At 46.0% G+C, this 26,285-nt stretch overlaps 1 protein-coding gene across 2 annotated transcripts in view; it reads left to right on the forward strand.

The window, feature by feature from the left end:
- The first annotated feature begins 1,004 nt into the window (after positions 1-1,004).
- PSME4 (proteasome activator subunit 4) overlaps positions 1,005-26,285 on the forward strand; it is a 96,909-nt gene continuing 71,628 nt past the window's right edge. The window contains exons 1-4 of one of the 2 annotated variants that reach the window (XM_083175231.1): positions 1,005-1,445; positions 13,577-13,717; positions 15,015-15,131; positions 24,603-24,662. In XM_083175231.1, coding sequence (XP_083031357.1) covers positions 1,237-1,445; positions 13,577-13,717; positions 15,015-15,131; positions 24,603-24,662 — 527 coding nt within the window. In that variant the 5' untranslated portion in view covers positions 1,005-1,236. The remainder of the gene's footprint in view (positions 1,446-13,576; positions 13,718-15,014; positions 15,132-24,602; positions 24,663-26,285) is intronic. The other variant, XM_083175232.1, reaches the window with a different exon arrangement.

Genomic DNA, 26,285 nt, shown 5'->3' on the forward strand with positions numbered 1-26,285 from the left:
CACCTATTTTTTACGAATCCATATTAGTAAATTTCCCCCGATATCTCTGAAACTCCTTGCCGGAGTACATCCCATCCACTGCCCCGGGATACAATGGGGGAAATTTACTAAGATGTGTATTCTACTTCACATGTGATGTTGCTATGGGCAACCAATCAGATCCTGTCTACTATCTTAGAGGGTGCTAAATAAGAAGTAGATTCTGATTGGTTGCCCATAGCAACATCACATGTAAAGTAGAATACACATCTTAGTAAATTTCTGCCAGTGCAGCAGTGACAATAAATTTCCGCCAGTGCAGCAGTGACAATCTGCGGATCCCATCCGATGCTCCTGGGACGGTGCATTGGATGGCAGCGGGACGTAAATGACATATTGATGATTTGACACTTTTCACATGATTTATCATCCCGATGGGTCGAAATTGCATGGAAAAGGCCAAATCGCAGTAGTCACTAGTGTATGGCCAGCTTCTGCCTTGGAGAGAGAGATCAGGTAGAGGGAGATAAAGTAGCAGCTGATTACAGGCTGCAGTCCATAACAATCAATTACATTCTAGCTGCCAATGATCCAGTACATGCTACCCTCCAACATGACCCATTCCATTAGTACAAGATGCTCTGTTCCTGGACTTCCCTGCCAGTGGTAGTTACAGAAGTTGGACTCCAGCACAGTCCAATATTCAAATAGGGGAGCCACACCTACTGCCACCCCAAACATCACTGTCCTGGACTCACTGGCAGTTGATGTGACCCCCTTCCTCTTTGAATATTGGACTGTGCTGGTGTCCAACCTCTGTAACTGCCACTGGCAGGGAAGTCCAGGAACAGAGCATCTTCTACATAATGCAATATGTCATGTTGGAGCGGATGAAATAATAGCTTGCATCTGATTGGCCGCAACACCCCCTCTGGTCCCCACCCCCAGGAACATCTCAGAGGTAGCCATGGAATTGTGTAAGAGAACGACGTCACGTTGAGCGAGCCCCCCTGACCCACCCACGTGACTGTCCGTCATCCCCGCGGTGACGTCAGGAGCCGGGCCAGGAGAGGGGCGGAAGTGACGGAGTGAAGCCCTCCTGGGTGACGTCGGCGCCCTCCCTCCGCCCGCCTCGTCACCGGCAGCCTGAGACAGTGAGAGCCGGGAGAGAGACTGGAGTTGGGGGAGAGAGGACGGCGGGTCGGTCAGAGAGATCTGCAGCGGGCACAGCAGCAGCCAGAGGAGGCCGGCACCACCATGGCCGCCAGGGACTCGGAGCAGAGGCTGGAGCAGCTGGGCTTCACTCCCCAGAAGGAGATCGTCTACAACCTACTCCTGCCCTATGCGGACCGGCTGGACCGGGAGTCCAACCAGCTCCTGGCGCAGATCAAGAGCAGCCTGGGGCGGGCTGTGCACCTGAGGGAGCTGTGGCCCGGGGTGCTCTTCTGGAGCAGAAAGCTGAACACGTGAGTGTGCGGCCATTGTGTGTAGTGTGTGTGTGTGTGTGTGTGTGTGTGTGTGTGTGGTGTGTATGCATTGTCTGTCAGTCTGTATATATGTTTGTATATATGCATAGTATGTGTGCATGGTGTGTGTGTATATAGTATGTGTGCAAGAACTGCGTGTCTGTGTGTATGCATTGTCTATCTGTATTTCTGTGTGTATATATGCATAGTATGTGTGTGTATATAGTATGTGTGCAAGAACTGCGTGTCTGTGTGTATGCATTGTCTATCTGTATATATATGTGTGTGTGTATATATGCATAGTATGTGTGCATGGTGTGTGTGTATATAGTATGTGTGCAAGAACTGCGTGTCTGTGTGTATGCATTGTCTATCTGTATATCTGTGTGTATATATGCATAGTATGTGTGTGTATATAGTATGTGTGCAAGAACTGCGTGTCTGTGTATAGTGTGTATATGCATAGTGTGTGTGCATGTACAGTCTCTCTGTGTGTGTGTGTGTATATGTATATACTGTGTACGTATGTACTTTGTGTCAGTGTATATATGCTAGGTGTCTGTCTGCATATACTATATGACTGAGTACAGTCATGTATTATGGTATATGTATATATGCACTATATGTGAGTGGTGTATGTAGATGCGCTGTCTGTATGTATATGGGCTGTCTGTGAGTGGATGCTCTGTGTGTGTGCGTGCTGTCTGTGAGTGGTACTATGTATACATTGTGTCTTGATGGTGTTAATGTCCGTGTGTACTGGCTATATCCCCCCCCCCCCCCCCATGATACTGCTACTTTGTATCATTCAGCAATTACTATTTACATTCGAAGCATCATTCTCTGATTCTGTAACTATATTTCTATAGCAGTTTATCACCTTGTTTCACTCTCTAAAAAGACAGCAGTGATGGGATATCTTATAATCACTATTCACAGTATATGTGTGTGTATATAGAATACATCTTTGTGAGGTCCCCTTAGTACATGACCTCTAGACTATTGCATGGACTGTGCTCTGTGTCATTGTTCAGCCTCCTTGGAATGCTTTTTCCATAGGTAATAAATGAGCTTCTCCAGCATATAGCTCGTTGCTGTACTAACAAACGACCTTTCGTGTGAGACATATACACAACGTGTTGGCAGATAAATATTCCAGGGGTGTAGCTGAATCTTTGACCTCCGTGATCACTGTGTGGTGCCAGTACTATACGACCTTCTTTGTGCGGTCTATCTGGTGTATTAATGATGACTTTGTTATTTCTGATACTGAAAATTATATGAAAAGGGTGACAGTTGTCATTGTGTTTATTCGGGCAGCAGTGGTTTTGTTTACTAGGGTGGAGGCTAAAAATAAATCCCACGTTGCTCAATGTACTAACGAATGGCTACATTGCACCTGAATGGATGTTTTTGCATCTGCATCAGAGTCTGCTGACTGGTAGATCACTGGTATTTATATGTTCTGAGAGATTTACCAGATTGTTAATGCTGACATTTATATTGTCTGTGCTGTATACACCGGTCATCCAGTCCTTGTATACAATGAAACCCAATCATTACTTTGTGATCAATTAAATTTGCAACGGTGATTCTTTGACTGACTTGTACTCTGTCGATCGTTTCATAACCGGCTTCGCTTATACTTACTTAGCAAAACCTGCCATTGGGTGTCAGTCTGTTCCCGCTGTCAGATTGCTGCATTTTATTTTGTCTGTACGGGATAACAGATATTAATGGACTCAAGTGTGAGCGGAGGGTTGTGCAAATAGAAGAGAAGTAAATAATCATTTATATTTGTATTCTTTCTATTTTGCTGCATATGACTTGTTATACAGCTACAGTAAGTTTGTATGGGTCATTGAGCAGACCACTGATGGTCGATATACATTGGGTGGACCACTGTACATTGACATGGACTAGGTTGACAGTGTCTAGGTTGACAGTCAAAAGTTCGACAGAGGTTTCTCAATTTTTGCCCCGAATGTCGACATGGACACCGTATCGATGCACTGCGTCCCCTTGCATGGCTCCCTGCGTCTGCTATGCTTTGTGCACTTTGCCTCGCTACGCTCGACACACTGTTATGTTCTCCATTCACGCCCCTAGAGGATGGTAGGGCATGAAATACTGCATGTCGGCATATCGACCTTCTAACCATGTTGACATTAAGGTGTCAACCTAGTCCATGTCCGGCTGGGCGCTGCCCCCCCCCCCCCCCGTCCGGCTGGCTGGGCGCAGCCCCCCCGTCCAGCTGAGCAGGCGATGCTCCTACCTTATTTAGCTATCTCTGGCTTCTCCAGGCAGCACTGTACTGAGCGTGTGGAATGCCGGGACGGCTTCTGTGCTTCACAGATCATTCTTACTTCTGCCGCTTACAGCTTTCAATCATTTTTAAGCTTCAAGTGCAGGATAGATATAAAGGATTACAATACATTTCTTATCTAGTGGGAAAATAATTTCTCTATAGATCAATAATGGAATTTTCTATGTTAATGGATCGTTCAACGCACTGTACAGTCTAAGCAAATGGTGCGGCTGTATTTATTTCCCATTGGGTTTTCATGAATGGTAATCATGGAACTACCCTTTAGGACAGAGGTGGGCAGTTAGCGGCCTTCCAGCTGCTGATCTTAATGAGGGCACATTTCTCCTGCGCTCTGACCGGACAGCAGGGAAGGGTTACAGGGAAGGGGTACTATGGGTTAATAAAAGTACAGTACACAAGAACTTTATGTTGGACTCAATCATTGACCTGTGCCGACAGGCAGTATTTCATGCCCTACCATCCACTAGGGCGAGGAGAGAGAATAGAGTCCTGTGCCAAGCACAGCGAGGCATCGTGCCCAAAGCATGGCGAGCGCAGCACTGCAATTTGATCGTGTCCATGCCGATATCCGGGACAGAACGCAAAAACAACAACTCATGTCAACCTTGCCATTGTCGACCTAATGCTTGTGTTGACCTTATACATGTCGACCTATTTAGGTGTCAACCTAAGGCCTGTTGAACTTTATCACATCACCAGGCTTAATACGTTTGCCCCGCTGTAAGATTTCCACTATTCTGGTGGTTCTAGGAGGCAAACAGACGTCTGGAAAGCAGAAATTATGTTTATTTGCTCCAAAAAAATGTCTTTTAAACCGCTGTTTATTCCAAGCAGAAGGTGTGGGCGTGGGGAGATTCACTGGGGGTGGTACACTGTCAGGCCACAGCGCAAGTGTGTGCTAAGGTGAGCTGTACGTTAAATGTTTTAGTAATTTGCTTGTTGTGGTAAGTTTGGTGTAGAGTTAGATACCTCCCAACTGTCCCTCATTCTGCATGAACGTCCCGGTTTTTGGGAAAGTTTCCGGGGCTGGCAGTCTCCCGTGGGGGTGTGGGGAGTGCAGTTGGGAGTCATCTCCTCCCATCACCTGTGAATTGATGCTGTGCGTCTTTTGATGCCCCCACAGCAGCAAAACAAGGGGGCGTGGCATCATGGGAGAATCACAAGCATAGGCCCCCAATTTTGCGGGCACACAAGTATCCCTTCTCAAAGTTGGGAGGGATGCTTCAAACAAATGCCAGAGTTTACTGACCATGTTATTATAGAGATAACTGATGACCAGATGTATGGGGGCTGTGCAGGAGCCATAATCCATGTTCTAGTACCTGCGATCTCCAAACGAATTGGGATCATTGGGTCGAGCCAATGATGGTCGACGGTCATTAGGTCGACACCATTGGGTCGACAAACAGCAAGGTTGAAAGGTGTCTAGGTCGACGACAGGTGTGTAGGTCAACATGGGAAAAGGTCGACATGAGTTAGGTAGACGGTCAAATGGTTGACATGTTTTTTTTTTTTACCCGGATGTTGACACAGTCGACATGGACACAGTTTTAAGTGTACCATGTCCCATCGCATGCCTCACTGCACTCGCAGTGCTTCGGGCACACTATTTTATTCTCCCACCACGCCCTAGTGGTTGGTAGGGCATGAAATACCGCCTGTCGGCTAACGCATGTGTCGACCTAAATACATGTTCGACCATGTCGACCTAGACACCTGTCTACCTTGTTGTATGTTGACCTAATGACTGTCAAGAATGATGACACCGTTAGGTCGACCATTCGACTGTATCAGCTCCAAACACCTGTGTTGGTGGCCCCTGTATCATTAATCACATCGGCAGTGCGTTCGCACAGGGACAGAGGCTCCTATGTCAGGACTACTGCGCTCACATACACGGCCGCCATTGCCAAACAGACGTCCTTCTTCATATTCCTGCAAATTGTAGCACAATGCTAACTTCAGATGGCGTTCGCTGCGGGGACCAAACACTTGGCCAATCTGACCGCATTGCACCCCCATAGAAACCTATAGGGAATGCGCTTATATTGGAAATGGAGATTTTGCCATGGTCCCTCCATTATACACTTGGGTGATACGTTTGCAGCGGTCCCCTCGAATTTTCAGGGAAACGTAATAAGCGGCCCCATAGTGAGATACGCTGCTTAATGGATTGTCAGTGTAAAGCGTCAAACCCTATTCATGTTCGATGCTCACTACTGGTTCTGCAGCGGTAAACTGATCTGGGGAGGCGCACGAGAGGGACTGTAACCATGTACAAAGGTCACTGGGAATACTGTGGCTGGCAGACGCAGGCTTAGTGCTGTTTTGCTGCATCATTCCAGGAACATCTCTGGCATGACCTGTTCCTCGTTCCCAAATGTCATCATTAAATCCATGCTTGAGCTCTGTAGGCAAGTTCTGCATCGATTCAGAGTCACTCCTGCATTACTCGCGCATCGCCAGCTAGCGCATTGTGCGTGTGCAGGGCTGGCACTAGTTACCGGCCGATGTCTGTAGGACAGGAACTCTCATTGTTTGTTGCTTCATAAATGATGGGAATATCGTCTATAAAGCGCACGCGTCTCCAGCTGCACAGTTATTGAGCTGCGATTGAAACATCCTAGAAATATTGGCATATGTCCGTAGTGAATAATCTCGCTCTGGATTTATGACTAATGAAGTGGCAGTTGTGAAATACTGTCCTGCGTCGACGCTACACATACTATGTGCTAATAAGAGTATGGACGCTCGGAACATGGCGACGGTATAAATAGACAGTGTCTAGGTCCACCACTAATGGTCAACATTCCCAAGGTCAGCATTGACAAGATTGACACAAGCTTATAGTCGACATAAATATGGTCAACATGAGTTTTTAAAGTTTTTCTTTGGTGTCTATGTTGACCCGGACATCGTATAAGTGTGCTGCGTGGCTCATGCTTTGGGCACGGCGCCTCGCTGCGCTCGGTACACTATTATATTCCCACACTATGCCCACTTGACACTATGCCCACTTGGATAGTAAAGTATGAAAAAACACCTTGGGGAAAAAAAGAATTAAAAATGAAAACGGGTGTGAGAATCTGAAAGTGAGAGGTTTTGTTTTTAAAGCGGCAATCATTTACATGGAAAAACCAACCTGGTTTTTCAGTGTGAATGATTGCCGCTTTAAAAAAAAAAAATCCCCAAATCTCTCACTTTCTGATTGTCACACCCTATTACATTTACCCCATATTTTACCGGGCATTAGTGTGTCTTTAAATTATTGGCTTCAAACAAAATATATCTTCATGCTTAGGACGTCTGCTTCTATCCAGCAATTATCTGTTACAAAGCAAATGCTTATCGGTTCTCCGGCTGTCCTCTGTGTCTGAGCTCACCACAAGTACTCAGACGTCACTGGCTCCAGGTGCTGGCACAGTGGTAATAGTCCACAACAAGCCATAACTGAGGGGGGAGCGAGAATCCCTATAGCACAGGAGCTGCATAGTAAGCCCAGGAAGCATGACCGCCTGCCCCATGCTGTACTCTGGCGGTGTATACAGTCCAGTCACACATGTGGGGATCACATAACCTGCATGAGTTTCCCCTGCTTGCAACATCCTCAAGGTCCTGTCAATCGAACATTGTGCACACTCATTTATTTACAATTTATATGGACTTGCAAATGATTCATGCTCCTTATGCCAGTTCCTACTTGGAAAGATACATATCAGAGTCTCAGCTGATGCACATCGCCTGTGTAAGTGTAAAATCTCATTTGCACTTTCCGAGATGGTCTTTCTCCTGAGTGTAACGAGTATTAGATGATATGTGGGGGGTGTGCTCAGGCCTTGGCATTGCTAATGGGAGTTCTCCACTCTGCAATCTTACAGTACATCCCACTCCCTTCATTGTTTAGTACAGTTGACCTTGATCACAGCAGGCAGCCATGAGAACCGTTAGGTTTACAGTATGCATTTGTACATGTGTGAAATCTTCAGTCGCGTGTAGGTGGATGTGCACAGAAACCTTTCCCTTTGCATTCAATGGCCCATTCATATCAATGGAACTTCCACTGCGTGAATGAATGGGCTTTTTAAATGATTAGGAGACGCTTCCTACATTACAAATAAAATCAGGACTCTACGGATCACCCATTATCTATATTTTGGAAGGTTCTGATCTCCTCTAGATGAAGCTACCATTCTCCTTGGCCTCCTATAAGAAGTCCTGCCCTAAATGGTTTAATCACAAAGGAGAAATTCATCGCTGCGAGGGTTCCCCCGGAACATTTAATACTGTGATTGGCCGGCACGGGGGTTAAACCGCAAGGGTCGGATTGAATACTGCACATAATGTTTTCTTATTTTGAAGAGTGTTCTTGAAACTGGCGTGGGAAGTTGTCACCTTACTTTCTATGGACACCATTATTGTACACTGCATGCGCTGTGATGTTCTTGCTTTTAAAATAGTTTAAAACGGTTAGTGATAACTGGTGAGTCTGCTCCCCACTTGGGAAAATTGCCAGTGCCTTTAGTGTGTGTGTGTGTGTGTGTGTGTGTGTAAGTTTATTTGTATGTTTGGTACAAACTTAGAACCGATTGCAATGCAGTTTTCACAACTGTGTAGGTTGTATGTTTTGTAGACCGTTTTAAGGTAAGTATCCTCATGATCTGACTTCAGGGGCTGTGCGCTAAAGGTGTGTTACTACGAGAGAAATCGCACTAACCTGATTGGACACACCAGAACACATGACTGTACCGCACTGCCTCTCTGTCAGCCATACACTTTTCTGACAGCAAAATTGAAAGAAACATCAATATTACTACATAACTGACAGGGCCAAACATGGATCCTCACCAAAGGTGACTGGTGCAATGATGATCTGTTCAAAGAACATGACGAGAACCATTTCATTCTGTTTCTTCTGTTTGTGGTTCACCCTACATCGGGCGCAAACTTGCTGGATTCTGGTGTTTTTTACATAAGCTGGCTCGGATCTTACAGATGCATGATGCCTCCTACACAATGCCAACGTCCCCTGCCGCCTTCGCATTATAATTACTAGAGATGTGCAGATCCGGATCTCAAAACGGGATCTTATTGGCTATTTGTGTATGCGGCCGCAGTAACAGTGAGACTAGTGGCTAAATGCAGCGGCCTCCCTGCATTAGCCGCAAGCCTCGCTGTTTGGGGGAATCCTCGCTGTCACAGGACCCTACGTTCCCCTGGAACGTAGAATAGGGTGAGTGGCTGGCGAGGGGTTTAAACAGCGAGGATCGCATGTTTTTGGTGATTCCTGCCGTTCAAACCCCCCCCCCGCGCCAATATACAGGCCAAACTTTTAAGCGTTCCCTGAAAACTCACCTCTTCAGGCAAGCTAAATATATCCCGGAACCCCCACATGGTTTAAAAAAAAAAAAAATGGGATTATTGTTTTGGATAATTTTTGAAGATATGTTCTTGACCTGATTCACGCAAGTGGTTCTAGAAAATATATTAGCCAGATAAGTGGTCAGTGGCGTACCGGGCAATAACGCCAGAGGTCCTGATGGAAGAAGGCTGCAATAGTCGCACCCAGTGAGGGGAATATTCACTAACATTAATTATCCAGGAGAATGTTCTAAAGTAACCAAATAGTCACCAGCTGCAAGACCACTCTCCTCGCTGCCGGCGCAGGGCAGCTTCAGGGAGGCCACTCTCCTCGCTGCCGGCGCAGGGCAGCTTCAGGGAGGCCACTCTCCTCGCTGCCGGCGCAGGGCAGCTTCAGGGAGGCCACTCTCCTCGCTGCCGGCGCAGGGCAGCTTCAGGGAGGCCACTCTCCTCGCTGCCGGCGCAGGGCAGCTTCAGGGAGGCCACTCTCCTCGCTGCCGGCGCAGGGCAGCTTCAGGGAGGCCACTCTCCTCGCTGCCGGCGCAGGGCAGCTTCAGGGAGGCCACTCTCCTCGCTGCCGGCGCAGGGCAGCTTCAGGGAGGCCACTCTCCTCGCTGCCGGCGCAGGGCAGCTTCAGGGAGGCCACTCTCCTCGCTGCCGGCGCAGGGCAGCTTCAGGGAGGCCACTCTCCTCGCTGCCGGCGCAGGGCAGCTTCAGGGAGGCCACTCTCCTCGCTGCCGGCGCAGGGCAACTTCAGGGAGGCCACTCTCCTCGCTGCCGGCTAAGGGCAGCTTCAGGGAGGCCACTCTCCTCGCTGCCGGCACAGGGCAGCTTCAGGGAGGCCACTCTCCTCGCTGCCGGCACAGGGCAGCTTCAGGGAGGCCACTCTCCTCGCTGCCGGCACAGGGCAGCTTCAGGGAGGCCACTCTCCTCGCTGCCGGCACAGGGCAGCTTCAGGGAGGCCACTCTCCTCCTCCCCTCCTGCCGACAGAGTGCAGTTTCCCAATATCTCCTCCTCCTCCTCCCCCCTGCCGGCAGAGGGCCGCTAACTGGAGGTCCCTTTCCTTTCCTGGCGGTTACTGTCCTTCCCTCGCAGGAGATGTGGTCAGCAGGCCATATATCGACATATGAAATAGTTCGGCAAAAGCAATAGGCAGACATTAGTTTTTCACATTTTTTTCTTTTAAAAACAGAATGTTTTCATACTTTATCAAACTGGTTCAATTATAATAGTGCCCAAAGCATGGTGAGTGAACACGATATATTAATACGGTGCCCATGTTGTCAGACCGCAAAAAAAGTATAAAACTCATGTTGACCTACTGCGTCTGTCAGCCCTATGACCCGCACCCCGCCGCCGGCAGCGCTGCAGCAGGAAATAATACTTGGCGCCCAGTCTTGAAGACCTCTATGATCTTCTGCCCTGAACAGTGTGGCCGCAGTGATTGAATATGGTGGGCCCTGCCCTTAACCGCTTCCAGGCGTGGGTCATGGCTTCAACCCCCAAAAGGTTGACATGAGTTTTTCAGTGTCAACATCTCAGCACGTGGACCCTCACCGTGCTTCAAGCCACTTTACCGTTCCCAGTCGCACACCACGTTAATGGTAAAGTATGAAAAAGTGCCCCACCCAAAAAGAATTGTGAAGAAACTCCTGTCGACTATTGCCATTTTTGGCCCATGTTAACCTTGTACATATTGACTATATTGACTCTCGACCTAGACACTGTCAACCTATTACTCTGGTCCCAGTGAACCACCCAAGTGTGTAGCGTTGTCAGCGAGGTGGCGAAGCGGCCAGCCGGACCGTGACCTGTTCCTATGAGTAGTGTGTCTATAAATGATGCAAGTGGTTACAGTTGTGCAGTGGTGGTACTCTGGCTGTATGGTGAGATATTTGGTGGCAGGTGGAAATAGTTCAGGGAAGTAGTTACGCAGAGAGGTGTCCGATCATTGGGAAAGAATCCACGGTCATGTGATCTAATATGTCCATATCAGTGGGCTTTCTGACACGCACACAACCCCGGACCACTGCCCCTTGACGGTCAAACAAACAGACATTGTCCTTTATCAGATGTATAGATATGAAAATATATTTGTTTCCAAAGATTGAATGGTTTCGTAATAAAACATTTCTGTATCTTCAATGGACGTCCAGTGTTGAAGATCTGGAGGGGACGGTCATGCTGGTATCCTCCTTTATCCATCTGGAACAGGCGGGATAATTGCATCACTTGCTGGATGTTACAGCCAGACCCCCTTACCATACACACCTACTGAAGGTTTCCTCCATCTGGAACAGGCGGGATAATTGCATCACTTGCTGGATGTTACAGCCAGACCCCCTTACCATACACACCTACTGAAGGTTTCCTCCATCTGGACCAGGCGGGATAATTGCATCGCTTGCTGGATGTTACAGCCAGGCCCCCTTACCATACACACCTACTGAAGGTTTCCAGTCTCGCACCTCGTATGTGGCCCACTTGCTCATCGGATCATAAATGATTTGGGCAGCCTCAGGACCTCCTGTGTTCTGTACATTTGGTTTTATATTTCCCCCAGAATTATCACTGCCGCTTCGCTCGCTGAATCATGACATACATTGTATGGTAATCTTAAAGCTTTGTCTTTCTTCTGGAGCGTGTTTAGATTATTCTTGGAATTTAAAAGGAAATTCATTGTAATGCAAATCTGGAACCTGTTACCCATTATATATTGTAATCAGTATTGTTACATGTCAGCGGTAGAGAACGTCTGGGGGGCCGTCTTCCCCTTTACAATGCAATCGGGGGAGGGGGATACAAACTGTAATTACACTGATCCTTTTGTAACATTTATTATTTTTGTATCCTACCGGGATACAGTCACTTGGTTGACAGGGTTGGAAGGTTGACACAAGCATCAAGAGGACAATGGGAACGTCAACAGTCCAAAAGGTCAACATGAGTTCTTCACGCTTTTTTCCCCAAAACATGCGGCATTTCATATCCTACCGTCCACTAGGGCGTAGAGCAGTGGTTCTCAACGTCGGTCCTCAGGGACCCCCAACAGGTCACGGTCTCCACACGGATTCAGTATTGAATCCCGGCGTTCAGAATCCCGACAGCCGAAATGCCGATTTTAAAATGTGTCAGTGAATAATAAGTGCACCTGTGTACCTGCCGGGTGACCTGGAAAATGTGAACTGTTGGGGGGGGGGGGGGGGGGGTCCTGAGGACCGAGGTTGAGAGGGGGAATATAATAGTGTACTGAGCGCAGCACACTAATACAGTGTCCTTGTTGAAATTCGGGACCAACAAACCCTGTGAAAAACGCATTTCAAACTTTTGGCTGTTGACTATTTCATGTGTCAACCTTAAGCCCTAATGTATGTCGACCTTATGACCCATACCCATCCTGCCAATTGAAGATCTTCTATACAGATGGTGTAATGGTTACATTACTGCCTCACAGGTCCGATTCCCACCATGGCTCTAACTGTGCGGAATTTGTATATTCTCCCCGTACTTGCGTGGGTTTCCTCCGGGTACTCCGGTTTCCTCCCACAATCCAAAAATATATTGGTAGGTTAATTGGCTCCCCAAAAAATTAACCCTAGAATGTCTGTGTGCGTGTACATGTGGTAGGGAATATAGATTGTAAGCTCCACTGGTGCAGGGACTGTTGTGAGTGTTCTAATATTCTCTGTACAGCGCTGCGGAATATGTGTGCGTTATAGAAGAAACTGATAATAAAAAATAATAATATAACCTCAAAAATCCTTTGTACAGAACAGAGGACCTAACAAGTACATTTACATTTTTTTTTGGTATTAAACCTTTGTTAAATGATGCACTGGATTTAGCTGTCACACCACTGGCAGAAAATATAGCAAAGACCTATAGTGGTCTGGTACTTCCTACAGTACTCTGCACACTCCGTATATATGATTCCCTGTGCCTGCAAACCCCGGTTCTAGTCCCCTGTATGCAGGCGGTAATATACTGTCCTGGGATGACGGCCTTTTTTTACCTCAAGTTGTATCTGAATACATTTTTTTTTTTATAATACCATTCGCTATTTTAAAAAACAATCCAGCATATTTACACAAACTACTATATTATGTGCGCACTAATGTGGATCATTGGTTCAATTAGAATTTGGTCAGCGCCATATGAAGTACAATGGGTGTTTGTTTTGTTATTTTGCTGTATTTCTCCCCTTTCTGTTGATGTGTTTTTAATGTTACATATAGAGCATATGTAGGTTCCTGCTGCAGGATCTATAGTCGGGATTACAGCAGGGCTTTACCTGCGTCGGCTGACGCTCGCTATGCTTTGTAGATTCCCTTCCGCTTCCATGTTCTCTGTATTACACATTAATTCTCCTAGGAATGAGGAGATCTACGTGATGGCTATTCTCTGTCCATGTGTTTCATCCCGCTGTGCTGTTTGTATCGGCAGGTACTTACGGCTCTTTGGCAGGAAGTTCAGTAAAGAAGACCACGTCCTCTTCGTGAAGCTGCTGTATGAGTTGGTGACTATTCCCAAGTTGGAGATCAGTATGATGCAAGGGTTCGCGCGGCTGCTAATAAGCCTTTTGAAGTAAGTTAGATATTTATTGTATCAAAGTCCTCGACATTGTTCTGTTTTCCAACCCTGTCCGCAAACCAGGAATTAAGAATGTATTTTCAATTAAATTAAGTGTATTCCATTTCCCATTTTTATTTTGGCAATTCCTTTCATTCCCTGTAAGCAAGGGCTCCTCCTGCCATTATTTTCACGTTCGGCCCATCTGGGGGTATTCCTCCCTTAAGGTGTCCAAACACTTCAACGGTTTGGTCCCTTTTCATCCGATTGCTATAGATCGGACCAAGAAATTGTGTCAAATCGTATGTGTTTCACCTACGATGCGGGAGAGCGCGTAGGAAACAGAGATCGCAACGGCTGCCGTAAAGAAATATCGGCTCCCTCAGCCATGACTTGGACAGCATACGATTCATCATGTGCAAAAATGTCTGCATGCGGTCTATCGTATGAGATCCTGCCGCCCCGGAAGCTGCCAAGGGAAATCGCATGAGACTGCCACCGCCGAGAAGTCGCATAAGTGTGTGGGGGCCTTAAATGTGGCCTGAGCAACATCACAGATGTTTGGTAGAGATCTCGGCTACATAAGGATGTGCGGTATATGCGCCTGACCTTTGCACACCCATTAGGGAATGTCAAACTTTTAGGCGTCTGTCCCCTACATATCAGAGTTGGCCTATTTTGAATCCAAGATGGCCGATGTGAAACGTCTTAATCTGAATAAATAACTTTCACATTAGCCATCTCGGATACTATATAAGGTTCTCTTCCTGTGAACCAACTGAGATGCAGGGAGAGACAGGAGAATAGTCTTTGTCTAGGACAGTGGTTTCCAACTTAGGTCCTCAAGTAAACCTAACAGTTAATGTTTTCCAAGTCACCCAGCCTGTGCACTGTCACATTTTAAAAATCCACAGTTGACCTGGAAAACATGAACTGTCGGGGGTACTTGGAGACCAGGATTCACTGGTCTAGGGGAAGAGATGGTGTTTTCGTAGTTTATGTCCTAGGGGTGGGCTTCAGTTTATGTAGTATGGGGGCAGTCTTAAACCCTTTGCCAAGATACCTATACCCGGCTATATACCAGAGCTGGAAACCTCTTGCGCACAATAAATACTGGGGGTTGGTTCAAGGGTGGGTCCTCCATCAAAATACTCTTGAACGGAAGGTAGAGGATTTGGTAAAACTCTGTTTAAGGTGTCTAGTTACCTCGGTATCTGACTGCTTGTGTGTGGGTGACTTTTCTGCTAAACAAATAGCTTTATTATTGCAATATCTGTTTACGTTCTATGATTTTTCCCTTGACCGTTTGCAGAAAAAAAGAGCTTCTTTCCCGGGAGGACTTGCAGTTGCCCTGGAGACCATTGTATGAAATGCTGGAGAGAATATTATATTCGAAGACGGAACACCTTGGTCTTAATTGGTTTCCCAAGTAAGTGAATACAATCCGTTTTTGGTTCTTGCACTGGTTCTATGAACAATGAACATGAAGCCTGCAGTCACCTTGTTTTCTGTAAGAGGATTCACGTTGACCGAGGCGCAGAATGTGATGGCTAATTGTTGGGAAATGGCCTCCTCTCGGCACCTAGTCTGCGACACATGTACCCGACCATGTATGACTCAGACTCGCGCCCGTTTCTTGCACGTGGTGTCTTTTAGTTGCATGTAATGCGGACATGGCATAGCATAGATGCCTGTAGTTTTGTGATCCTTTTTGTGACGCCTTGGCCAGAAAGCCGTATTTTTGGCTTTCCCCTTGCTCATCCTTTACCCGCTGTCCTGATCTGATTTAGTCTTGTGATCTCTTTTTACCTGCTGTTCTATTATCTGGGGCATAATTCTCATTCAGAACAGTCCGAATGGTAAATAGACCGGCGTGCTCCCAGTCCCCGGGTATACTTTAGCAAGTCCCTCTCTAGGAGGTCCGTGGCGTGGTAGGTCCAGGTGGACAGCATTTTGGCACGCAGTGTCCTGATTTTGTATTGAATCACCATGTTATCATGCCCTCTGTCTCTCCTTTACCTGGCAATTGATCATGGCCGGTGGGTTGCAAGACAGTTATTGCCTTTCCCACTGCAGGCTTTACACGGTAAAATGCCGTTTTTTTAAACGGGTAAAAAGCAGTGTTTTACCTGCTTAAAAGCCGTTTTTTCGGCAGTGGGAAAGGGGTAGCCCTTTACCTGTTAAAAAAAAAACGGCATGGCGTCCCCCCCCCACTGCCGTAACCAGCACCAGGCTGAAGGAGCCGGGGCTGGTATTAAAAAAAATCAGGAAACCCGACAAATAGGGGTTCCCTGATTTTTTACAACCAGCCCCAGGCTCCAGGTCCGGGGCTGGTTCCCAAAATACAGGGGACAAAATGACTAGGGGTCCCCCGTATTTTAAGAACCAGCCCCAGGCCAAACCAGCCAGCAGGGTAATGCCACAGCCGGGGGACACTTATTATATAAAGTCCCGCGGCCAAAGCATTAATCCCTACTGACCAGTCAGCCTGGCCAGGGGCCCCCCCTTCCAGGACTTACCTGACCAGGCTGAAGCCTGGTGCTGTCCCCGATGCCCCTGGGCGGTGGGCATCGGGCTGATGGAATGGTGTAAAAAATAGAATAAAAACTATTGTCTTTTACTGGTGAACTAGGAGTCCCAGCAAGCCTCCCCCGCAAGCTGGGACTTGGAGAACCACAAGTCCCAGCCTGCGGGGCATTAAAGGGCCCGCTGGGTCTTGTAGTTCCACAGTAAAATAAATAGTACAATAAACACAGACACACGTGAAAAATAAAAGTTTAATACATACATTACACAAACACACTGATACTTACCTATCTTGAGCCCGTAGGTAGCCCTGGTCCTGATGTCCTGGTCCGTGTCGGCGTCTGTATCCATGTCGGCATCCCTGTAGCCCCGCAGGCTGGGAATAGTGGTTCTCCAAGTCCCAGCTTGCGGGGGAGGCTTGCTGGGACTCATAGTTCACCAGTAAAAGACAATAGTTTTTTTTTCTTTTTTTTACACCACTCCATCAGCCCGATGCCCAGGGGCATCGGGGACAGCACCAGGCTTCAGCCTGGTCAGGTAAGTCCTGGAGGGGGGGAACCCCTTCACTATATAATAAGTGTCCCCCGGCTGTGACATTACCCTGCTGGCTGGTTTGGCCTGGGGCTGGTTCTTAAAATACGAGGGACCCCTAGTCATTTTGTCCCCCGTATTTTGGGAACCAGCCCCGGACCTGGAGCCTGGGGCTGGTTGTAAAAAATCAGGGAACCCCTATTTGCCGGGTTTCCTGATTTTTTTTTTTTATTACCAGCCCGGCTCTTTCAGCCTGGTGCTGGTTACAGCAGTGGGGGGGACCCCACGCCGTTTTTTTTTTAAAATTTACCGTTAAATTTTAATTTACCGTTTAAAAGCTGCAGTGGGAAAGGGTCTTTATGGCTCTTACCCGTTTAAAGACCCGTTTAAAAAAAACGGGTCATTACACGTGTAGGCAGTTGGAAAGCAGCATTACCCGTTTTCACATTAAACAGACCCACCCCCTCCCCCCAAAAAGTTCAGGAATCTGAATCTGTTTTTGTAATGTGGAGACCTTTCTTTGCGAGATACGGGGGATGGTAACTTACTATGCCCCCATTGGAAGCCCCTCCTCATGTGATTCATTGTGCCATACCGTGTAATTGTTTCCCGGATCTATAGATGATAGTACTTTCCGTAACCATAGTTTTTTCTGAGGTGGGACCGGCCTTATTGAGTCCTGTGTGTGACGCAGTCCATAACCGATGCCAGCGATACAGGTGAAACCTATAATAGCCGTTGTAGTATGGTAAGAGGCCGCACTGCTGGTGGCGGATGGGCAATACCTAGAACACTTACTGTATATGCTCCAGTGTTCAAGGTCTATAACTATACATTCACAGAGTTCTTCACATTGCCAGGAAAGTGGAAGATAAACTTTGAGGGCTTGGATATGGAATGTTAGGTCGACAATGTCTTGGGCAACCCCGAAATGTTGATAGGCTCAGGTCGACATGAGTTTTTTTGGTTGGTGGATATTTGTATATTTCATGACTTGGACCCCAAAGTAGTGCACTGGGCCCCCTTGCATGGCTTGCCGTATGAAAAAGTAAAAAAAAAAAACACACATGTCAATCTTTTCAATTGTTGAAAAGACACTGGTGACCTATCCTACACATTCAAGAGGGTTCCGTACTGATAATGATGGTAACGTGGCACATGATAGGCCATGTAGGGCTAAATTTTCTTGGGATATGAATTCTTTATGCTCATTTTGCGGCTTTGTGTAATATATATATATATATATATATATATATATATATATATATATATATATATATATATATATATATATATATATATATATATATATATATATATATATATATATATATATATATATATATATATATATATATATATATATATATATATATATATATATATATATATATATATATATATATATATATATATATATATATATCTCTTGTCACCGTTCCACTTGCGGATGAAGGTTGGGGTGGGTGGCATAGCTGGATAGCCAATGGGTATTTGCCCGTAGGCTGGTTGGGGGAAGAGACTGATGTCGGTTATAAGGCTGGTGCCTGGTTACAGATCACAGCTACTTTCACAAGCGGATGGATTATGTTTGTGAATTCGCATGAATGTGCGCAACACTTAATGCGGTTCTACAGACACGTTTGTTTCTGCACTCATTATGCCGATGTAAATTGCGGCCAACTTGTGTATCCTTTCCTGCCCCATGGCAGATGCAATGTCACCAACTGACCATGGGGGGCAGATGTTTTAATCCAGGTAAAGTGGAAGGTGATAATGCACCAAGCCAATCAGCTGTTTGAAAAGTGACAGTTTGGAGTTGATAGGCCGCTTTATCACTACTTTTATCACTTTGCCAGGCTTAATACATCTACCTCCATGTTTCATGTGTCAGCGCTGCTGCCGCTAGCCACAGTCATTGTCGCAAAACGGCCACTAGCCCCCTTATGCTGCCTCCCAGACGCACCCTCTCTCTGCATGCAGTTTTGATTTGCATCCTGCAGCGGTGACCATGGAAACGCACGCACAGACTGAAAACCGCTCCCTTGCGTCCGATGCCGCTTCTACGCGTAGCACAGAATCCAGCCTATAGTGATCTGTGGCTTAGATGTGACCGCCAATAAGCGCTGCTCTGTGTAACTCACTAAAGCTATGAAATAAATGATTTATATGCTTAGTACCCTCTGAAGATGAGTTTTTTTATTATTTATAACACCCAAAAAGTCGAACTAATAAATGATCCATAAAGATCATTAAAGTGGCACATAAATTAGGTTTAAAGAAACAATCCTGTATTGTAATCCTCCGATAAGATACTACTTACAAACAATGTTGTACAATGTACTTCGTATGAAATATGATTTGAAACTATTCCCAGTAGAATCCGCCTTCCCTTATGGGACCTTATTAGGCACAAGATGCTTCACTTACAGTTGTGTGACGGTCCCTCTGGATAACAGTGTTGGTGTCACCTAGTCGGCCGTGCTGATGGATTGTTGTTCTAGTGTTCCGCTTATTAATGTGTTCAGTCTCCTACCATATGAGAATCATCCAATCAATGCCTCGCATTTGGAAGTGAAGCCTCGTTTTCCTAATAAGGTCCCATAAGTTTGGCCATTAGTGATTTGGAAGAAGCATTGACCGACGCGTTTAGCATCTATCCACCAACAATATGGTGATTTTAAGGGATATCTGTGGGAATTGTTTCAAATAAGTGCATCTCCTACTAAGTATATTTTGCCTTTTCGGAAGATTGGGAACACAGGCCCTTATTCTGATTGAGTCGGATGGCTCCAAATGCGGACGGACGGCCGAGAAGTTCCGTGCAGAAAATGATCGTACGGAACCATCCGAGCAGGGGGTGGAGAGGGGCGTGAAGGGCCGTTTGGGCTCATTACCATATGCGTACGCCCCACGTTTCATGGGCGTTCCCATGAAAACGCTGGGCGTGCGTATGGTAATGCGGCCGTGATGCACGTGTGGGGGGCGGACATCTGACATAGCCGGACGCCAGCTGCCCGCTAGGGTTACCACCTTACCCCTTTAATTCCGGACACATATTAATTACACAGGTTCTGTGGAAGTTTAGAACCAGGTGATATGGAGTCTTGAAGTCAGCCAGCCACAGAACCTATGTAATTAATATGTGTCCGGAATTAAAGGGGAAAGGTGGTAACCCTACTGCCCGCCCATATCCCTGCTTTCATTCAGAAACATGTCAGAGTGGTCTGGAGTCCTAAACAGGATTCGCTGCACACGGCGAAATTTCACATTGAATTCTGCCCTGTGCCTGCTTCCTGTGTTTGGCTGTGATCTGCTAGTGTGAGAACCTGATCAGCGTCCCCATCGCAGTCGCCGGCACTCGGGATTGTCACGGCTGCTAATGATAGCGGGACACAGGTGTTGTACGCTTGATGTATTGGAGTCTTCAAATCTTTTTTAGGGCAGCTATTTATATCAAATAGTATACATCTAGTTTTTGCAGGATGATGCTTTTTAAAGTGATATTACATTCTGCGTCTCAGGCCCGGTTAGAGATGATGTAAATCTGCACACGTTTGCCCGTTCTGGTCATCACTGCGCCATCTGTTTTGCTGTAAGAGTAACCGTGCGGCAATATCGGTGCTGCAGGGTCCTACAATGCGACGTTCCTGAGAACATTCTACGGCACATTGCATTCTATTAAATTGACCCCTTGAGTCTTGTAACTGGACACCAGTAAGTATGCAATCATCTTGCTTCATACATAGTGACCGCTAGTGGTTGCTGTAATGCAGTTACTTCAGTCTGGCTACCGGTGAGAGGAAGATGTTCCTCTTCTGTAATGGAGTTGTATGAACAGGGACGTCCAATGAGGAAGCCATTTTGTTTGGATCCCATAATGCTGTTTGATGAACCTATATTAAATCCACCTCCGTGTTACTCTGACGTCCTGTCATGCTCAGCATTGTGTATGAGATGACGCCATCTCCAAGCGCTGGTCATCTGGCTTTCTGCGTCATTTCAGCATGACCGAGGTTTCGTTTTCTTACCGACGACTACATGGGTCGGTACCGAGCGCCAGATTCGTACAGTACCTTTCATTCCAAGCCAAGACCCGTGTTACCCAAGTAATAGCCCAGTTATAGCTAGTTCCTATTACTTGGTCTCCGTTTTCATTAAAGCTCGTTAAGCTTGAAATACAATGGGGGATTCTGTGAAAACTGTAGCCAATGAGGGGTAGTATTGCTAAGGGACTGTTTAGTGGGTTCCTATTGGGTAAGAACAATTATACCGAACTAAATATTTGCAAACTAATTTGCAGTTAAGCCTGGCTCTCAAACCGGCCACTGCCCCTCAACTCCTTCAGTCGCTCATGCCGTCTACCTTGTCACCCTTCGTATATCTGTCACCGTTTCTTTTGAGGCAGCCAGAAACCCCCAAACCCCCCCCCCCCCCCCCCCCCCGTACGCACTCTGTCCTATTGTGAATTCTCTTTCCTAGCCTCTATATTAGAGCCGGTCTTATTCCCACCTCTCCTGTTACTAGTACAGCCCTATAGATTGTCTGCTTTTTATTGCCCTGTATTTTTACGTGCTATGAGTTTTTCCCCTCCATCTGGCTCTGCAGCAGAAAGAGTAATTGTATAATTAAAGCTTGCAGCAGTAGAACAGATGGAAAGGACCGACAGGGTGATAACTGGTTTCTATGTATTCCTGTGTTTGCAGACTTTGTACAGGGAGACTGATGGGTTTCCTCCTCATCGGAAATAAATAGCTGCCAAAACTTGTATTCTTCTTTTGCAAGGATATAAGGACAAAGATGTATAGGAAAACATGCAGTATGTCTACAATGTCCGTACAAGTAGGGGCTGAGAGCACTGAGGAACATGGAATTACACGGATCTACATAAAACATATATCTTCACAAGAACTTAATGGACTGAATCTAAAGGTGCCCATACACGGTGCGCACCCGCTATGGTGCAACGATCAAAAGGCAGTACAAAAAGTAGGAGCAGCACATACTTTTTGTACTGTGCGATGCCCGCGGGAGTGCGCTTCGCATCGCGTGGTAAAAACGCACCGTGTATGGGAACCTCAGCTGTATTTTTACCGCTGAATGTGAATATGAATTAAAAATTCCAATGGGCAGTTTTTTTTGTTTTGCTTTTTGTTACATTTAAAGTTTTTTTTAGAAGTCTAAGTGACAAATATACACTTTATTCTGGCTAACAACCTAAAAGGTTGTAAATTATTTTGGGGCAAATTTTGCCTTTGGGATGTCTCTCTTCATGGTCCAGCAATAATAATAATCCATGCGATGCAATTGGGACCTAGTTCAAAAAGTATTTGCAGCAAATACTTTTTGATCTGTGCGATGGGATGTGCGCGGGAGTGCGCATCGCACCCACAAATCACAAAGTGTATAGGCACCTCTAATGATGGCTGTTAATACGTCTCCCCCATCGATGGTTGCCACTATGCTACCATCAATAAAAATCTAAAAAAAAGAATGGCAATTGTAACAAAACCTCTATGGTAAAAGTAATCACATTTCAGTATAGAATTTAAAACTTCACTATTCAGTTCCTTGCGACCAATATTCCTTGTTTTCTGCCTCTTGTTCCCGGAGCTTTCTGGATAATATGTCTCATAATGAATGTGTGCGTGTGCCGCCCCCCCCCCCCCTCCCCTCCCCTCCCATACCTGTTTATCAGATCCTACATAAGCTGTTCTGTGTTGATCAGTTGACAAGACGTCAGCTTGTAGCATGTGACGAGCCACACGTTGAATATTATCTCCGTGCACCTCATTGTGTAATGACTGTTGCTTCACAATTCTTCATAGAAAATATGGCACACTCGCAGCAAGTCAGCAGGACACTTGTGCTGTTTATTCCTGGATCATCTTCCAGCTGTTTGTGTAACGATAAACCAGCACTGAACGGTTTGTCAGCCAGCGCTGTGACTACAACGCACCGGGGCCCCTTACATTGTCTGTAAATGGGAAAACTGCTGATTCATTAGCCGGGTTATTTTTGCTTCATCTATTTATAAAGTATTCAACACAACGTATGGGCAGAAGATTAATATGCGCAGTGACACACACTCATCCGTTGTGCTGCCAGTTTGTGTTTGCCAGTTTTGGGCGTGATACTTTTAACATAGAGCCCCAGCTATGAATGAGATGGGGTACTTAGATTATAAAGGGGTTACATCCATTGGATGTGTCAAATACTATTGTTTAACCCATAAGGGCGGAGACGTGAGCCAGAGGAAAAGTGGCAAATGGCAACCAATCGGCTCCTCTGTTACGATTTTATGTTATGTAAATGATGGGTGTTACTTCAGTGCTGATTGGTTGGCACGGGCCACTTCTCTAGCTCACTTCTCCTCCCTTATGCATCTACCCCACAAGCACAGCGGAAGCTGGCGTTGTGTGAATGAAATGAAAGCAATAAGGAATTGGCACATAGCAGTGTCCCGGCGATATCCCTGGCACCTGGTTTGGATTATTAGAATTTGCTTGTGAATGTTCAGTCGGTGCCTCCCAGTCTGTACAGGGGGTGGCTGGGTCTCTATTGAGCACTTTGTGACAATTCTAAGTGTAGCGCCGGCATATTGGCGCTGGCGTCTGTGCATTTTATATAACCCAAATGATAACGCAGGCCGTTACCTCACAGGAAGTGAGCCCTATATGAGCTGGAACGTTGACTCAGCCGTGACTCGCTATGGGCTCGCACAGTATAGCGACTTCGCTTACATTGTACAAAGATAGTTATGGTGCATACACACTATGGTTATTTTGACCAGTGTTGTTCAATTTTGGCTCTTCTGAACGATATTGGTGAAAATGTCTCTCAGTGTGTGTGCTACGAACAATTATTAACATACCCGACGGTCGTTCCTCAAGGTTTTTAGTCAACTGTGCAGAATTCTGACTGAGAGGTCGCATGTGGGATTCTGGGCGACAGTCTGTAAAATGATTTGTCAGTGTTTTAATACCATTTTTTAAAAAGGGAAATAAAAGCATTTCGACTCCTATTTGCAAGATCTAAAACCCCTTTCCCAGCCATACACCTCCCTCGGGTACCTGGTCCACATTATCTAACCCATTATTAAGCTTTTTAGGCAAACTCACCGGAGAACGAGCATTTATTTATTTGGATTCCCTCCAAGAGGGGGGGGGGGGGGGGGGGTGTATCCCAGGTTTTGTACTGTGTTCTGACGTTTTCAACTTTAGCTTTTTCCCCTACTAGACACAAAAACTTGACTTTCCTTAGAAATGTGATGTTATGTTCCAAATCTGGAGTGAGAGAGGCTTGTTTGGACCCGACTTGCACCTAATTTGAATTGACTCCCTAGGGTCAAACGCCATAACCCTCGAATTTAGAATAAGCAGCGATGCAGTGTCCGTGGCTATTCAGTTAGAGCACGTGATCCTGCAGGATACAATTAATGAGGATTTCCGTTTATCTTCTCCTGAGGATCAAAGATACCCATGTTACTTAGGCCTTTGTGCCCTTACGGCAGATGCCTAAACCCATTCTTCCAGGTCGGAACCTATGGTTTAACGGGCAGATTTCATACAAGAATATGGGGCTGTAATTGAATAGGGTGAGATGTAAAAGTCTACGGCTATAAGCCTTTTCCTTTCGGTTGGGGCTGATTGAATCCGGGCCCCAGTGTTTAAGCTATTGGTGCGCTGCAATGGGCCACTTGCAATCTCAGAGTATCCAAAAACTTTTTGGGAAGGAACAAGGGGGGGGGGGGGGGGTAGAAACCCTTTTTATTTTTCATATAGTAAAGTTTGTGTCTCATTTCATGACTTTTATGCTTTTTTGTCTCCATTTCCATATTCAGTTCATACCGACCAGGCTTTTCTTCCACTAAAACATTTGTACTTAATGTATTACGTAGGTGGTAAGGACCCTTTTTTTCTTTCTGATAATTTATTTGTTGTGGCTTCTGCTCATTTGGCTGATGATGATGATTTTCTGCATGTCTAATGACGTTTAAAAGTCCCTTCGTGGGTTTGGTTTTGGCACCTGAGCACAATGTGTTTGCATGCGATACACCGGACACTGACGTTTGCCCCCGGGGTGTTCTCACAATACAGATGATAAAATATTCCTGATAGTATTTAATGTGACGCAATACCGCTTAGTCTTTATCGAATGCCCTAAATCCGTTAGCGGGGCTGATAAATGTAAGGCGATAGGGAGCATGTTCTCAGAATGTCAAACAACCGCTGTGCAGCCAGTCAGAACTTGACACCAATGTATAGGATCACGCAGTGCAATTCCTGAAGCTGAACCTTTTAACACAGGGAGGATTCTTCTGCCTAACCTAATTGTGGATTTGGGGCTCCACAGTGTGTGCGGTGTACCCCTGTCATTGAGCAATACTTTGTATTGATGTGTTGGTTATGTCTTGTATTGATTATGGCACCTGTGCTGTCCTGCGTGTGCCATCAGTCTAGGCACCTGTGTCCTGGAGTGGGAGCATCCACCTTCCTCCCTCAGATAAGCTGAATTGCTCATATAGGGCCTTATTCTAGTTCACTCTTAGAGGCAAATTCCTTCTTAACTGGACAAAACCATGTGCACTGCAGGTGGGGCAGAAAAACCCCACCCAAAATCTAACATGTGCAGAGAGAGTTAGATTTGGGTGGGGTTTTACTTCAAAGTGAGATCTATATTGCAGTGTAAAAATAAAGCAGCCAGTATTTTCCCTGCACAGAAACAAAATAACTCACCCAAATCTAATTCTCTCTGCACATGTTACATCTGCCCCACCTGCAGTGCACATGGTTTTGTCCAGCTAAGAAGGAATTTGCCTCTAAGAGTGAACTAGAATAAGGCCCATAATGAGGAGACGATCGTTGTATTTCTCTGCGTAGCATAATTCTTGCTGATTTTTTATTTCCTTTTTGCGTTTGTTTAGGACCCATATCTGTTTAATGCTTTGCTTTAGCGCATTGGGTTATTCTTAGCAGTAAGTAACCAAATGGTTATTTTTGTAAATGATTTGAAAAGCTGAAGTAATATTCTTCAAGTTTAAAGTAATAACTACAGATGTGCCCTCCTATACCTTCTTATATAGGTCGTAAGGCGCCAGGTGTGACTAAAGGTGCCCATAGACTGTGCGCTTTGGGCTTACGATGCACATAACACCACACAGAGCTAGATCGCATCTAGTACGAAACGCACGTTGTAGCGCATCACGTGCTTTGGAGTAGATGCAATGCGATCTAGTACAAGACGCACTAGTACATCGCGCCGGGCGTGGGAACCTAAAGATGCTCCATCCTTGACTGATTCTAGTGCGTCTTGCCTCCTGGCTGCTCTAAATGTCCATGCAATAGAACCGCGCACAAACTGGCATGTAATCCTTACGATACGATACGACCAATCAGCTCCTAACTTCCATATCACAGACTGTTTGTAAAATGTCAGGCAGGAACTGATTGGTTTGTTGTTTATCACTCTCTATTTGATCACATTTGAAGCTTAGTGCATCTGGCCCTTGGTATAAAGGCCGCCT

The sequence above is a fragment of the Crinia signifera genome, chromosome 3 (assembly GCF_055691185.1).
Source record: "Crinia signifera chromosome 3, ASM5569118v1, whole genome shotgun sequence".
NCBI classification, from domain to species: Eukaryota; Metazoa; Chordata; class Amphibia; order Anura; family Myobatrachidae; genus Crinia; species Crinia signifera.